This window comes from Mustela erminea, chromosome 7 (assembly GCF_009829155.1).
Source record: "Mustela erminea isolate mMusErm1 chromosome 7, mMusErm1.Pri, whole genome shotgun sequence".
Classification (NCBI taxonomy): Eukaryota; Metazoa; Chordata; class Mammalia; order Carnivora; family Mustelidae; genus Mustela; species Mustela erminea.
The window spans coordinates 104,612,281-104,628,206 of NC_045620.1; the positions used below are offsets into that span (position 1 = coordinate 104,612,281).

At 42.4% G+C, this 15,926-nt stretch overlaps 1 protein-coding gene across 1 annotated transcript in view; it reads right to left on the bottom strand.

Moving 5' to 3' along the window:
- Positions 1 to 1,491: 1,491 nt before the first annotated feature.
- Positions 1,492 to 15,926, bottom strand: part of POLR1B (RNA polymerase I subunit B) — a 30,304-nt gene continuing 15,869 nt past the window's right edge. Inside the window, exons 10-15 of the mRNA XM_032352756.1 lie at positions 15,416 to 15,549; positions 10,496 to 10,666; positions 9,328 to 9,484; positions 4,950 to 5,146; positions 3,885 to 4,138; positions 1,492 to 2,812 (exon numbers count right to left, since the gene is read on the bottom strand). Coding sequence (XP_032208647.1) covers positions 1,930 to 2,812; positions 3,885 to 4,138; positions 4,950 to 5,146; positions 9,328 to 9,484; positions 10,496 to 10,666; positions 15,416 to 15,549 — 1,796 coding nt within the window. The 3' untranslated portion in view covers positions 1,492 to 1,929. The remainder of the gene's footprint in view (positions 2,813 to 3,884; positions 4,139 to 4,949; positions 5,147 to 9,327; positions 9,485 to 10,495; positions 10,667 to 15,415; positions 15,550 to 15,926) is intronic.

The following is a 15,926-nucleotide window of genomic DNA, read 5'->3' on the forward strand; positions in this document are numbered from 1 at the left end:
AGTGAGTGAAGGGGATTAAGGAGGGCACTGATGATGAGCACCGCATGGTATTCGGAAGTGATGAATCTCTAAATTCTACTCCTAAAACTAGTATTGCACTATATATTAACTGGAATTTAAATAAAAAACAAAAGATAAAACAAACTTTATTTGTTACCATTTTTAGTGCTCCTAAAAAAAATTGGGAGACTTGGAACCACAGACCTCAGCTATGGGCTTGTGAGAGAGACAGAGACTGGAATGGGGTGGTCAAGTTCATCCGGGAGTCTACTAACAGTAATGCAAGTATCAGCCAACAGATTTGAGGCATTTTTCCTTATTTCTTTTTCCCAACAGTTTAATGAAGCAAAGCCAGGATATTCTAGTTTTCTCAGTCTAGCTCCATCTGCCTTATCATTACTAAGAGACACCTAAAGCCAGACTCAAGAATTATCTTAGTAAAGTTTAACATCAAAGAGCATGTATTCACAAGTGAATACAAGGTCATCTACTACCAGCACCATTTATAGTGCCCAAAGAATGAAACTGCCCAAATACGCCCCAGCAGGGAACAATACATCCAAACAATGAAATATTGAACACAGAAAAACTGCCACTGGATTTTTTTAGAGGTTAGTATGGAAAAACAATGTAAACTATCTCCATAAATTATACTTATTACATGTGGAAATGGCATTTTGGCTGTATTACATTAAATAAAATATAGCATATGAACATTATTTCTAAGATATGGAAGCAACTTAAATCTCCATCAAGAGAGGAACAAAGAGGGGCGCCTGCGTGGCTGTCAGTTGAGTGTCTGCCTTCAGGTCAGGTCATGATCCCGAGGTCCAGAATCGAGTCCCATATTGGGCTCCCTGTTTGGCAGAGAGCCTGCTTCTCCCCCACCCCCAACTCCCCATTGCTGGTGCTTTCTCTCACTCTCTCAAATAAATAAATAAAATCTTAAAAAAAAAAAAAAAGATGAATAAAGAAAACGTGCTATACATACAATGGAATATTATTCGGCTCTAAAAAAGGAAATCCTGCCATGTGCAACATGGATAAACCTCAAGGCCATTACACTAAGTAAAATAAGCCTGTCACAGAACCACAAATACTGCATGATCTCACTTATATGAGGGATCTGAAAGAGTCAGACTAGAATGATGGCTACCAGGAGCTGGTGGGAGGGAAACAGGGAGTTGGTGTCGAGTGGGTGTATAGCTCGATCGCTCCAAAATGAGTGAGTTCTGCCTCTAGTTAACAATATTCTACTGTACACCTAAACATGTGTTAAGAGGGTAGATGTCAAATTCAGTGTTTTTTAACCAAACGCACACACACATACACACACACACACACCCAAAGGGCACAAGGAATCTTTTGGAGGTGGTGTTTCTTACCTCGATTGCGGTGATCATTTCACAGGTGTATGCATATGCTCAAACCCGTCTAATTGTACACGTTAAACATGCACAGTTTTGTTTAACAATTACACTTCAATAGAAGTACCTTTGGTTTTTACTTTAATGTGGATATAAGCAAATACAAAATGAAATATATGGCTTGCAATAGTATTTGTATTGGGTTCCTTTGTTCTAGATGGAGAAACGTTTGATGGTCACTGCCCAGAGAAAGTAGGGTACAGGGACTCTGGGGTTGGAAATACCTCCCTGTATATCCTTTGACTTATCCGTGTATCATTTTTTTTTCCGTTTATCATTTTTAAAGATGCTTGTGGAACTTTTGAACAAATATACTGCAAATCAGCTTCAGTAGTTATCCTGATGAGACTCAGAAATCCTGAATTCTTAGTTGCCCGGTCTTGGTGGAAAACCCGAACACCCCTGAGAAAAACTCCAGAGGAACGGAGTCATCTCTTCACTGAACCCAAGTTAGAGTTTGTTTTAATCCGATCGTTCTCCTAACCCGAAAGGTGCCATCAAGTTAAATGACATCCAGTTTCACCTTAATGTTCATGGCTGCCAGTTCAGCTACAAAATACCGGAACACGTAAGGCACAGAAACAGTGTCGATGGTGTCACTTCGATCACATAACGTACAGTTGTATTTTCTGTTGCGCGTGGCGGACCAGGAAGGGGGTGGCTTCTCCAGCAGCGGAGACAGTAAACTGCCACACTTAACGCACACGTGTGCTACCGAGCGATCCGAACAGTTGAAGAGGCGATCATGCAGGAGAAAAGATGTACCATGAGCTAAAAGAGCATCCCGCTCCATTTCCCCAAAACGGATTCCACCCTGGACATTCCTTCCCCCAATAGGCTGATTGGTGACTTTGTCTCTGGCTCCCGTGGTCCTAACCTGGAACTTGTCTGAGACCATGTGGCGCAAACGCTGGTAATAAACCACACCTATGAAAATGTCTGCTTCCAGTTCTAGTCCACTGATGCCGCTGTACAACCTCTCGGTGCCATAGAAGTTGTAGCCACCGGCTTTTAACAGCTCCCCGAAGTACTCCAAGGCCGAGTTCTCCTCTGAAAAGGTAAAGGGTGTCGCATCATGACAGAGACCGTGCAGGGCAGCGGACTTCCCTGCCATACTTTCAATTAACATCCCGATGGTCATGCGGGATGGAAAACCGTGAGGATTGAACAGAATGTCTGGAACCATCCCACTCTCGGTAAACGGCATGTCCTCTACTGGCCACAGCCTGCTCAGGATGCCCTTCTGCCCGTGGCGACTGGCGAATTTGTCTCCAATGGTCGGGTTCCGAGGGACTCTCATCGTGATGCAGATACACTTGAACTTCCCATTGCCGGTGTCATTACTACACACTTTGATGTTATCCACGATGCAATTTTCTTTACTCCTGGGAAAAAAAGCAGACAGAAGTCTAACTATTCTCTTTACGCTGACAAAGACACCTCTAAGGTTTTTTTTAAAGATTTTATTTATTTATTTGACAGAGATCACAAATAGACAGAGAGGCAGGCAGAGAGAGAGAAGGAAGCAGGCTCCCTGCTGAGCAGAGAGCTCAATGCAGGGCTCAATCCCAGGACCCTGGGATCATGACCTGAGCCGAAGGCAGAGGCTTTAACCCACTGAGCCACCCAGGCGCCACAAGACACCTCTAAGTTTTAACTGACATAATTAGTGCTTCATAAAGGATATCTGCACAACTTATTCTAACATCTCTTCTCCAGCACAAAGAGAGCTGGTATTCCTAAAAACACTTGTGAACAGGGCTGCTGATTCTGTTCGCTACGGAACTCTGCTCACACGAAAGAACAGCAACAGAGACCACCTACAAAGACCTACAGCTGAAACCATTTCACAGATGTAAAATAAGCTAAACATTTTTAATTTTAGCAAGAGGCATCATGAACTTGACATTTTTAGCTAGGAAAATCCCTAACTATATCCTGAGAGAGATGACTAAGTTTGAATAGCCTAGTTTTAAAAGAAGTCACAGCCAACTTGTCAAATCCTAACAGACAGACAAGAGAAGCAGAAAAACAAAGGCTGACTAGCACTCACCAAACTTTGTCTCATTTAAGAAATGCCAATTCAGGGATGCCTGGGTAGCTCAGTGGGTTAAAGCTTCTGCCTTTGGCTCAGGTCATGATTCCAGGGTCCTGGGATCGAGCCCGCAGAGGGCTCTCTGCTCAGCGGGGAGCCTGCCTCTCCCTCCCCCTCTGCCTACCTCTCTGCCTACTTGTGATCTCTGTCTCTGTCAAATAAATAAATAAATAAATCTTAAAAGAAAGAAAGAAAGAAAGAAAGAAAGAAAAGAAATGCCATTTCAGTTATGACTAAGTCAGTCAGGGAGCTATCGCTTGTATCTTCTCCAAAATTCACCTCTTACAAGGTAAATTTCACTGACCTCAGCAATTTCAGGGAGAAACAGCCTTTTAAAAATAGCACTGGGTACCCAAACTTACTTATAGTACATCACAAAGCTTTCTCCGGTGTTGAGGTTCAGGTAGCCATAATACGGGTCTCCATACTGTAGCTGGGCTCCGACGAACGGCAAGCCATCGTCGTCTAACTTTTGCAGAATCCGCGGGTCACCAGGTTTGACTCCAAACACCAGACTATCATCTCCTTGTTTAATTTTCTCAGATAGATCTATGAACTCAGACTTGTAGACACTTCCATGGGCAAAGCCTCGTTCCCAGGAGGCCTTATTCACAATCTATGAGGTCAAAGAATTGTTAATTTAAGAGACTGAAGCCAAATGGGGATTTTTACAAAAATGGTTAGAATGAAAATACATGGTTTAGGATAACTGGCATTCTATTTAAAAAACTGCAGGGATGTCTGGGTGGTTCAATCAGTTAAGCATCTGCTTTTGGCTCAGGTCATGATCCCAGGGTCCTGGGATCAAGTCCTGCATCAGGCTCCTTACTCAGTGGGGAGCCTTCTTCTCTCTCTGCCTCTGCCTGCTACTCTGCCTGCTTGTGTGCTCTCTCTTTCTCTCTGACAAATAAATAAATATTAAAAAATTAAAATAAAATAAAAACTCCAGATTTTCTGGAGCACCTATGTGGCTCAGTCAGTTAAGCATCTGCCTTTGGCTCAGGTTGTGATCCCAGGGTCCTGGGATCGAGCCCCACATCGGGCTCCCTGCCCAGCAGGGAGCCTGCTTCTCCCTCTCCCTTTGCCCCTCCCCCTACTTGTGTCCTCTCGCTCAAATAAATAAAATCTTAAACAAAACAAAACACATTTTCCAAGCCACCTACACTATGGCTTAAAACCTAATCATGCATAAATATAAAAGGTAGATATTCCCAAGACTATACTCATTCAACACCTTATACTATGTACTCAAATATGCACCATGCATGCATATCTGAATATTTAGTGAATATCCCTTAGGGCTTGCCACTTTCATGGAGACTAGCAATTCATCATTTAACAGAACACTCATGCACCAGGATGTAGAAACACAGTAAACAAAAAAGTTAAAAAGTAAAAGGAATGGAATGACATCTGGGAGAACTTACCATGGCATCTTCCATATCGTAGCCAGTGTAAGAAATAACAGCAACGATGGCATTTGTCCCAATTGGATAGTTATCCATGTCATAATAATCATACATGTATGGTCTCACTAAAGGGCTTTGTGGAGTCTGAAGACGATACAGTTTATTATCTGATCGAGCTTGGTAAGTGAGAAGTGGAAAGCCCATGGTTTGCTTCCCTACAAAGGGGGAAAAAAACTTTAGCATCTTTTTTCCCCCTGATTATAAAGGTCATATATAAAATTAGAGGGGTGCCTGGGTGGCTCAGTCAGTTAAGCATCTGCCTTCAGCTCAGGTCATGATCTCGGGAGTCCTGGGATCGAGCCCTGCATCAGACTCCCTGCTCAGTGGGGTGTCTCTGCTTCTCTCTCTGCCTCTCACTCCACTCTTGTGCTCTGCCTCACTCTCTCGCTCAAACAAATAAAATATTTTAAAAAATAAAATAAAACAGGAAACAACAAAACATTCATCATGGGGGAATGAATAAATTAATTGTGGTGGTTCTGCTCACTATAGACTAACACACAGCATCAAAATGAAGCAGAACCACATGTAGCTGCGTAACCAGACCATGAAGACAACGCTGAGGGGGAAAAAGCACAGAATGACAGTTAATATTATAGGATTTATGTATTTTTGTAACACATCCCAGACAATTTATACCTAGTTTATGAACACATGTATGATGAAGAAAAGCATAAAAAGGGATAATAAAGGATATATATAATATAAGGTATTACTAGTGGGGGAAGAGAAGGGGTGAAAACGGTATAGTAACTTATCTGCTTTCTTACACAGAGCAAAATGTCAGTATTTGTTAATTATTTCATAATTATATTTTTAATTATAATTATAATTATTTATAATTACATTATAAGTCAGTATTTGTTAATTCCCAGGTAGGAAAGTAAGACTTCTTTCTACTTTATATTATAGAGAATCAATTTGAAACAATAAGATTTTTAAGACTATATGACACTCTCTCTGTCTCTCTCTCTCTCTATGGAATTTTAAAATACAGAAAAGGAGACTTCTGGCTTCCCGTAATAGAAGGGTACTTCTACAAGACCACCCTCCACACATAAGATCCAGAACAATGCAAAACAAAAACACCATACGGGCACACAAACACACACACACACAACCTGAAAGCACTGGAGAGTAACCAGAAGCAGTGAGGAACTGGAAAAGAATATACACTCGGATGAAAGAAATGGGACTGAGTAAACTACTAACGTTTTTCAGGTTTTAATGTTTTTGTTTTGGCCTGGCTGTCCAGTCACCAAAGCGGCTATAACCCAAACAGAAACCTACCGTTTTACTGGCTTAAAGAGCCAAGGAATAGAGTTCAGAATACAATGGCAACTGGAAAGTCAGGGGGGAAGTTTTAGAAAGGGAAGAAACATAAAGGGAGGGCCTTAAACTCTATGTATAAACTGAGTCCAGATCTCAGTGGGCTGAGCTGTGCATGCATGGGACAGATCTAAGAAGCCCACCTAAGGCTAGAAGAACATACAACTGCTATGTTCAGCTATCTATCAGTTAAATCTAAAAACCAATCCTCTTCAAAGGAATGTAATAGAACCCAGTCTTTTTTTTTTCTTTTTTTAAAGATTTTAACTACCTATTTGACAGACAGTGATCACAAGTAGGCAGAGAGGCAGGCAGAGAGAGAGGAAGAAGCAGGGTCCCGGCTGAGCAGAGGGCCCAATGTGGGGCTCGATCCTAGGACCCTGAGATCATGACCCGAGCCAAAGGCAGAGGCCTTAACCACTGAGCCACCAAGGCGCCCCTAGAACCCAGAGTCTTAAAACCTATCATTTACAACATTCCTGATATGATCTGATAGTTCTAGAAATATAAAGAAACAGGAAAACAGAACCCATGGCTCAAGAAAAAAAAAAAATGTAATCAATGGAGAGTGATCCCGAGGTGACCCAATGTTGGAATTAGCGGGGCACCTGGGTGGCTCTGGTCATGATCCCGAGGTCCTGGGATTGAGCCTCAATCAGGCTCCCTGCAGCAGGGCGTCTGCTTCTCCCTCTCCCTAAAAAATACAATAATAAATCTTAAAAAGAAAAAAAAAAAAAAGGATCTTGTAGTTAGCAGATAACGGTTTTTAAAGACTTGTTACAACTATGCTCAAAAACAAAGGAAAACAATTCACAAAGAAAACAATCTCTGAGAAAACAGAAACTATAAAAAATAAATGGAAACAAAGGGCTGAAACATTAAATATCCGAAATAGAATAAAAAGTCAGTGAGGATAATGATAGATCAGTAAAAATGATCCAATCTGGGGGCGCCTGGGTGGCTCAGTTGGTTAAGCATCTGTCTTTGGCTCAGGTCATGATCCCAGGGTCCTGGGATCAAGCCCCGCTTCGGGCTCCTTGCTCAACAGGGAGCCTGCTTCTAGCTCTCCCTCTGTTGTTCTCCCTGCTTGTACTCTCTCTCTGTCAAATAAATAAATAAAATCTTTAAAAAAAAAAAAAATCCAGTCTGAAGATAAAGAAAAAAAAAAGACTGGGGGAAAAAAAAAGAAAAGAACATGGGGTGCCTGAGTGGCTCAGCGGGTTGAAGCCTCTGCTTTCGGCTCAGGTCATGATCCCAGGGTCCTGGGATCGAGCCTCACATCGGGCTCTCTGCTCAGCGGGGAGCCTGCTTCCTCCTCTCTCTCTGCCTGCCTTGCTGTCTACTTGTGATCTCTGTCTGTCAAATAAATAAATAAATAAACTCTTTAAAAAAAAGAAAAGAAAAGAACAGAGACCCCATGGCTTATAGGGCAATATCAAAAGGTTTAACATAGGGGCGCCTGGGTGGCTCAGTGGGTTAAGCCGCTGCCTTCAGCTCAGGTCATGATCTCGGGGTCCTGGGATCGAGTCCCGCATCGGGCTCTCTGTTCAGCAGGGAGCCTGCTTCCCTCTCTCTCTCTCTCTGCCTCTCCATCTACTTGTGATTTCTCTCTGTCAAATAAATAAATAAAATCTTTAAAAAAAAAAAAAAAAAAAAAGGTTTAACATAGATGACACATATACTGAAATCTCAGAGGAGGTGTGAGAGAATAGGGCAGAAGCAGGGTTTCTAGAAATAATGGCAGAAAAGTACAAATTTGATGACATCTTTTAAAACAGATTTTAGAAGACCAGTAAACCCCAAGCACAAAGACCATCATCATATGTGGGCATATCACAATCAGCTACCAATGAGATATGAAGAGAAAATCTTACAGACAGGAGAAAATAACACATTACATACAAGCAAACAATGACACGTACAACCACTGACTTCTAACACAAATGACAAAGACCAAGAAGAGACCCAGTAAAATCTCTTAAGTGCTGAAAAACTGTAACTGTTCAACCAGAATTGTACATCCAGTTCCAGGTAAAGATCAAATATAGACATTTCCAGAGGAATAAAAACTAAGAGGATTTGTAGCCAGCAACCTAACCTACAAAAATAAGCACTAAAGGAAGGCTTCCAGGCTCAAGGGATACGACACTCAGTGGAAACCGGAATCACTGGGTGGGCAGGCAGGGCGTTGGCAGTGGTGAGATATGGGAAAAACGACGGCTTGGGTTCTTCAAAAATCCAATCACAAGATCTCAGACAAATCCAAATCGACAAACATTCCACAAAATGACCTTTCTGTTCAAAAACATCAGTGTCAGAGATGACAAAGGCTAAGGATCTAATTTAAATGACTAAAGAGATTCAACAACTAGGGGGGTGCCTGGGTGGCTCAGTGGGTTAAAGCCCCTGCCTTCGGCTCAGGTCATGATCCCGGGGTCCTGGGATCGAACCCCACATCGGGCTCTCTGCTCAGCAGTAAGCCTGCTTCCTCCTCTCTCTCTGTGCCTGCCTCTCTACCTGCTTGTGATCTCTCTCTGTCAACTAAATAAATAAAATCTTTAAAAAAAATAAAAATAAAAATAAAAGAGATTCAACAACTAAATGCCACATGTGATTGAGGACTAAGTGCTACATAGAAAAAAATCTGCCATAAACCATGTTTTTGAGAAGATACGTCAAAATCTGAGTAAGGACTATAAAGCAGTATAATGACATCAATGGTACACTTCCTGATGTTAATCTTTGCCCCGTAATACGCAAGGGGACATCCTTACTGGTAGGAAATACACAATGAAATTCTTCAGGGTGAAGGGGCATCGGTCTGCAGCTTACCTCCAAATGGAAAACGGTACACATGGGACAACATGTTAACAGAATCTACATAAAGGGCTTATGGGAGTTCTTTGTGCCGTGCTCGCAACACTTCGCTGAGTTTGAAATTGTTTCACAATGAAAAAGTTACAAGCGCCTTTCTTTGTGAATACCACCACTCTCCACTCCATCTTACCCATCTGGCACTGGTACATGTTCCGGGGACTCTGGTTGTGATCGGAGAAAGGGATGAAGTTGGCGATCACACTCAGCAGGCTGTGGGGGAAGAGCTCCTGGTGAGTGGTAACACCCGCCAAAACCTCATCCTCAAAGATGGCAATGTTCATGAAGATCTGGAAAAGAGGAAGGACAAGGAAGTTCAAGGCAGAGTACCTGACGGCTAACATATTAACTCTCCCTCTCTCTCAGAGTGTGGGACTCAAAGACTGGAACGAAAACCTTCCCCACTGAGCATCACGAACACTGATGGGATCCACTGGGAAGCAGAGGGAAGCTTCGGGTCAGAAATACTGTTTGCCTGACACTTTTCATTCTAAATCCACCCTGGTCCAATTGTAAAGGAGGGGAACAAAGATACTTTGAAGCAGCACAAAGCTCACAGTTTTGCAACTGCAAAGGTGTAGGTAAATACTGTAAGTCTGATGGAATGTTCCCACCTCAGCACCTGAGGCAGAGCCAGGTGCCAAGGAGCGGGGCAGGATGGGCAGGCAGGTGATGTGACCACTAATCCTCTCTCGTGATGAGAGGTCACAAAGGAGGCAGAAGGTAAGTTCTGGTTTTCTTGCAAATGCCCAATCATTACTAAACAATGACAACACTTTATAAAAAGTTTTGTTTTTGTTGGTTTTTTTTTTGTTGTTTTGTTTTTGTTGCTGTTGTTATTTTGAGAGAGAGAGAGAGTGCACAAGCAGGGGGAGGGGCAGAGAGAGAGAGAGAGAGAATCTGAAGCTGACTTCCATTGAACATGGAAGCCTGACATAGGGGTCGGTCCCATGACCTGAACCAAAATCAAGAGTGGGACTGAGCCACCCAAGCTCCCTGATAACACTTTTAAAAAAATAGTGGTTAGGGGCGCCTGGGGGGCTCAGTGGCTTAAGCCTCTGCCTTCGGCTCAGGTCAGATCTCATGGTCTTGAGATTGAGCCCCATGTCGGGCTACCTGCTCAGTAGAAAGCCTGCTTCTCCCTCTCCCTCTGCTGCTCCCCATGCTTGTGTTCTGTCTCTCAAATAAATAAATAAAATCTTCATAAAAAATTAAAAAAAAAAACCACAGTGGTTATTATGTTTCCTGAAGTTGTACACTACATGAGCACATACAGGTACCAATCACAATGTTCTACGTACCTGCTCCATAGTTCCAATTAGTTCTTCTTTGCCTAATTCCAAGTTCTGCACGGGACGCACCAGTCTACAAGGAGTGGTAAATAGGAACAATCCTGGGTACAGACTTGGTTTTCCTGTCATGGGGATAAGGGCCACTTCCATCCAGGGAGGAATTCTTTTTTCTCTCAACACCTGTTTTCAACAAAAAGAAAGTTCAATTAAGGAGCGATGTGTTTTATATCTATCTCCTGCCACCCAGGAGGTGGGCAGAATGGGGAAGGAGGTCAAATATAAAAAGCAGTATGAGGAAATTAGTTATGCCAGTAACTTCCTAGTGCCCTGCCAGTCTCATCACCGCACAGAATGCCACTCACCCAGTATCCAGAGCTGGCAAAAGCCCTACTTTCTGGAGGGGGGAGGGCACAGCCCTACTATGTGACAAACTGGTAATGGGGAAGACTCAGGGAAAGGTAAACCAAGAAGGTGTGTGTGAACGAACACACTAAGCAAAAGTTTGTCCTCTGATGTCTAGAATATAGTACGTTACTGGTTTTATTTTAAACTTGTTATTCAATGGGGGTGCCTGGGCGGCTCAGTCGTTAAGCCTCTGCCTTCGGCTCAGGTCACGATCCCAGGGTCCTGGGATCAAGCCCTGCATCACGCTGCCTGCTCAGTGGGGAGCCTGCTTCTCCCTCTCCCACTCCCCTTGCTTGTGTTCCCTCTCTCGCTGTATCTCTTTCTGTCAAATAAATAAAACCTTTAAAACAAAACAAAACAAAACAAAAACCTATAAACTCAATGAAAAGGCCCTTCTACCTGGAATTTAAAAAACAACAAAACTTTCATTGATCAACTCCTGGCTAAATATGAATCCACATTACAGAAATGTGAAAAAATAATGAAACCTATATATCAGAACTTAAGGGCGGTCACAGCTAATTAAGTCATCAAAAAAAATAGATGGGTTAAAATCTTAATGCAAAAGCTAAAAAAAAAAAGCCAACAGAGACACACAAAAACACACAAACTCCCTACAAGTTAACAAAGATAGAACCTGCAATTAATGAGGTATAGCATGAAAAAGATTCAAAACAGCAAATCAAAATTCTTGGTTCTTAAAAAGAAAAAAAAAAACCCTCACTTAAACTAAACAAGAAGAAAAGGGGACACAAACACACAAATGTGCTGAGCAGGAAATAACAACAGGAAAAAAAACATTAAAACTAAATTTTAAAATCATGGGTATACTCTGCATACCTATAAGAAATCAAGATGAAATGGATAAAATGCAATTTACCAAAACAGACCTCAAGAGAGGCAGAAAACCTTTTAAAAGATGATCAATTTCCATATTAGAAATAAAGGTATCCAGAAACTACCCCCAAAGAAAGCACTTGCCAGACAGTTTCAGAGGGGAATTCTAGCAGACTTAGACCCAGATAACCCAATGCTCCACAAACTGTTCTAGGGCACTGAAAACAAAGGAAAACTTTTTTTTTTTTTTAAAGATTTTATTTATTGATTTGACAGACAGAGATCACAAGTAGGCAGAGAGGCAGGCAGAGAGAGAGAGGAGGAAGCAGGCTCCCTGCTGAGGAGAGAGCCCGATGTGGGGCTCGATCCCAGGATCCTGGGATCATGACCTGAGCTGAAGGCAGAGGCTTTAACCCATTGAGCCACCCAGGTGCCCCAAAGGAAAACTTTCTAATTCTTTTTATAAAGCAGATACTCATGTCAATGAAGAAAAAAATCCACCAAGACCAAGTGAGATTTATTCCAGGAATTTAGGATTCATTATTCATCACTATGACTAGAGAATGATGATTATTAGGGAATAAATTAATATAATACACCCAGTACACACCTAAGGGAAAATATTACAGATCTGTCCCCAAACAGACCCAAGAACGAAGCACGGAATTACCGTATGATTCAATGGTTCCGATGGGAGGCAGACACCCAAAAGTTCTAAAAGCAAGGATTTGAAAAGGTACTTGGACACCCGGGTTCATAGCGGCCGTATTCACAACAGCCAAACGGTGGAAGCAACCCAAGTGTCCACCAATGAATGAATGGCTCAACAAAATGTAGTATATACAACGGGACACTCTTCTGTTTAAAAAAGGAATGTGGCGGTGCCTGGGTGGCTCAGTCATTAAGCTTCTGCCTTCGGCTCAGGTCAAGATCCTAGGATCCTGGGATTGAGCCCCGCATCAGGCTCCCTGCTCATCGGGGAGCCTGCTTCTCCCTCTCCCACTCCCCTTGCTTGTGCTCCCTCTCTCACTGTGTCTTCTCTATCAAATAAATAAATAAAATCTTAAAAAAAAAAAGAAAAGAAAAAAAAGGCTTAGAGAAGCTTCTACTTTAAAAAAAAAAATTAAATAAAATAAAATAGGAATGCGATTCTGATCCATGCTACGACATGGATGAACTTGGAAAACATTATGCCGAGTGCAATAAGCCAGACACATAGGGACAAATACTGTATGATTCCACCGACATGAGGTGGAAGTCAAAGTTCACAAAGAAAAGTGGAAGAACGGTCCCAGGAATCAGGGAAGGGGGAAATGGCGAGTTCCTGTGGAACGGACAGGGTTTTAGTCTGGGATGACGAAAACCTTCCGGAGATGGACAGGGTGATGGTTGCACAACAGTATGAATGTGCTTAATGGCACAGAACTTAACATGGTTATAATGGTAAATTTTATTATGTAAATTTATAAACAAAACCAAAGGACAGGGACTTCTGGAGAGGGACAAACGGATCCAGTTTGAGCATCAAAATGAGCAGCAGCAATGGAATACTCATGAAATGAAACAAGCATCTTATAAATCAATGCTGATGTGAATAAATAAACAAATGGAGAAGGGAAAACTCTACTTACAGAACAGCAACTCATAAATGCCAAAGGAACAATAAAGTTAGGAAACCATCTGGCAGCCATCACAGTAGTAACAAACTCAACAAAGAATCCTCAATAGAAGAGCAGTTTTGTTTTTTTTTTTTTAAGATTTTATTCACTCACTTGACAGAGAGACAGCAAGAGAGGGAACACAAGCAGGTGGAGAGGGAGAGGAAGAAGCAGGACCCCGCGGAGCAGGGAGCCCGACCTGGGGCTCAATCCCAGGACCCAGGGATCATAACCCAAGCCGAAGGCAGGCACTTAATTGACTGAGCCACCCAGATGCCCCAGAATAGTAATAATTCTGCAAAGAAGTCACCAGTTCATGGGGGAAACTCTAATGAGGGCAAGGGCTTTCATGTAGCTTCCAAATCTCTCTCCACAAGTTACTAATTACACAGAAACTGGTAACGGTGCAGCGGGTCAACCTAGAGACAACCTGAGAGTGATCATAATTAACACAGCCAGCTTCGGGACAGGCCAGCCTCATGTGCCTCTTGAAAGCATATCCTGAATCACATCATCAGAAAGCTCCATGCCCACATAAATTAAAGAATATTGAATAACTGGCCTGTAGGTTTTGTTTTGTTTTGTTGTTTTTTTAAAGTTAAGACCTGAAAGGCTGAGGGACTGTTCCAGAGTAAAGGAGATGAAAGCAACATGGTAACTATATGTAATACATGCTGCCCAGGGCCCAGCCCAGGATGGCGAAAACAACACCATAAAGGACAATGCCATAAAGGACCTGACTGAGACAACTGGGATCATCTGAGTTTCAGGGGCACATTCCATTACCCTGATGCTAAAAAGAGTACAGTGGGGCGCCCGGGCGGCTCAGTGGGCTTAGTGTCTGCCTTTGGCTCAGGTCATGATCTCAGGGTCCTGGGATCGAGCCCCGCGTTGGGCTTCTGCTCAGTGCGGAGCCTGCTTCCCTCTCTCGGCCTGCCTCTCTCTGCCTCCTTGATCTCTCTGTCAAATAAATAAATAAAATCTAAAAAAAAAAAAAAAAAATGCATGCTATGATTACTAAGGAGAGAAACTCCTTGTTCTGAAAAAGAATGCTCTGCAATTTTTGTGGAAAAGGCGTCTTATCTGTCTACCACCCTCAAATGGTTCAGAAGAAAAAACTATGTACCTGTTTATAAAGAGCGTACAAATGGATAAACCACGTGGAACAAAACGTAACAACTGGTGGAACCAGGGAATGGGTACATGGGAGCTCTTAGTGCTGTTCAAACATCTTTACATTTACAATTATACCAAAGTAAAACAATTTTAAAAACTAAAAAACCAAAACTAAACCAAATAGACCAGAGCACGAACTACAACCCATCCTGTTGCCAAAGAACAATTCTTCAATGCTCATCATTTCGTAACAATACTCTCGTTAGGAACATTCCAAGTAAGTTAGTTAAAAGATGTCATTCTATTTGATTTTTTAAAAATATACTTTCAAGATCCAGAAGCCAACAGGACATGACTTGTATCTTGCCTATCTCTCATATTACTTGAAATACAAAGAAGCTATTTTGAGGCCCCCTATAGGCCACTAGTATTTATAAAACAAAAAAAGTTAAAATTTGTTAGAGTAGGGCCTCAAGGAAACTACCAAAAAAAAATGCTTTCAGGTCAAAGTATCTGTCACTGAACCCAACCTATGAGGTCAGCACAAGACAAGACTCTGTGACTACAGGGGATGTACGGGCACCTTTGTATCATTTTTTTTTTTAAGATTTTTATTTATTTGTTTGACACAGAGAGAGAGAGATCACAAGTAGGCAGAAAGAGAGGGGAAGCAGGCTCCCCGCCGAGCAGAGAGCCCGATGCAGGACTCGATCCCAGGACCCTGAGATCATGACCATGACTGGAGCCTAAGGCAAAGGCTTAACCCACTGGGCCACCCAGGCATTTTAGGAATTAGCTTCTGATCTCCAGACCCTCTGACCACTCTGGACAGTCCTGCGGCTACCTCAACAATGAGAAAAAGACTGACAATGAAGATCAAGACATAGAATAATTCACCAAGAGGCAAGATCACCTTATAATGTCGGAGCGAATTTGCAATGCTAGGAGCGAGTTCCTTATCCACCCAGCCGAGCACGACGCCATCCAGCAGGACAGGGTAGCACTCGCTGTACGGTCGGTGTGGAGTTCCGTCAACTGGAGTGACCCCTGGTGAAATAAACACACAGAATGCTCACGTTGGAATGCTTTTTTCCTACAGCCAGAAGTCCCTCCAGGTGGGCTCAGCAACCGCTTCGTCATTTTAGACAGCTAGTCATCTTGTCTCTAAACCACATATTTTTATTGCTTTAGTGTTTCTAAGTCACTGCAGCAAGGACACATGAGCAGCTAGTGACTCTGTCTGGGGGAAAGCAGCTGGGGGACAAGGGTGTATGTATACCTTCTATATTTTGAGCTGAACCATGGAAACAGATGAACTTTTCCCCCAAAGCCTAACTACATGTGACCCTCATTATTTGTGGATTCCACACTTGTGAATTTGCCTACTTGTTAAAATGTATTTGCTTTGTGGGCGTTCCAGGACA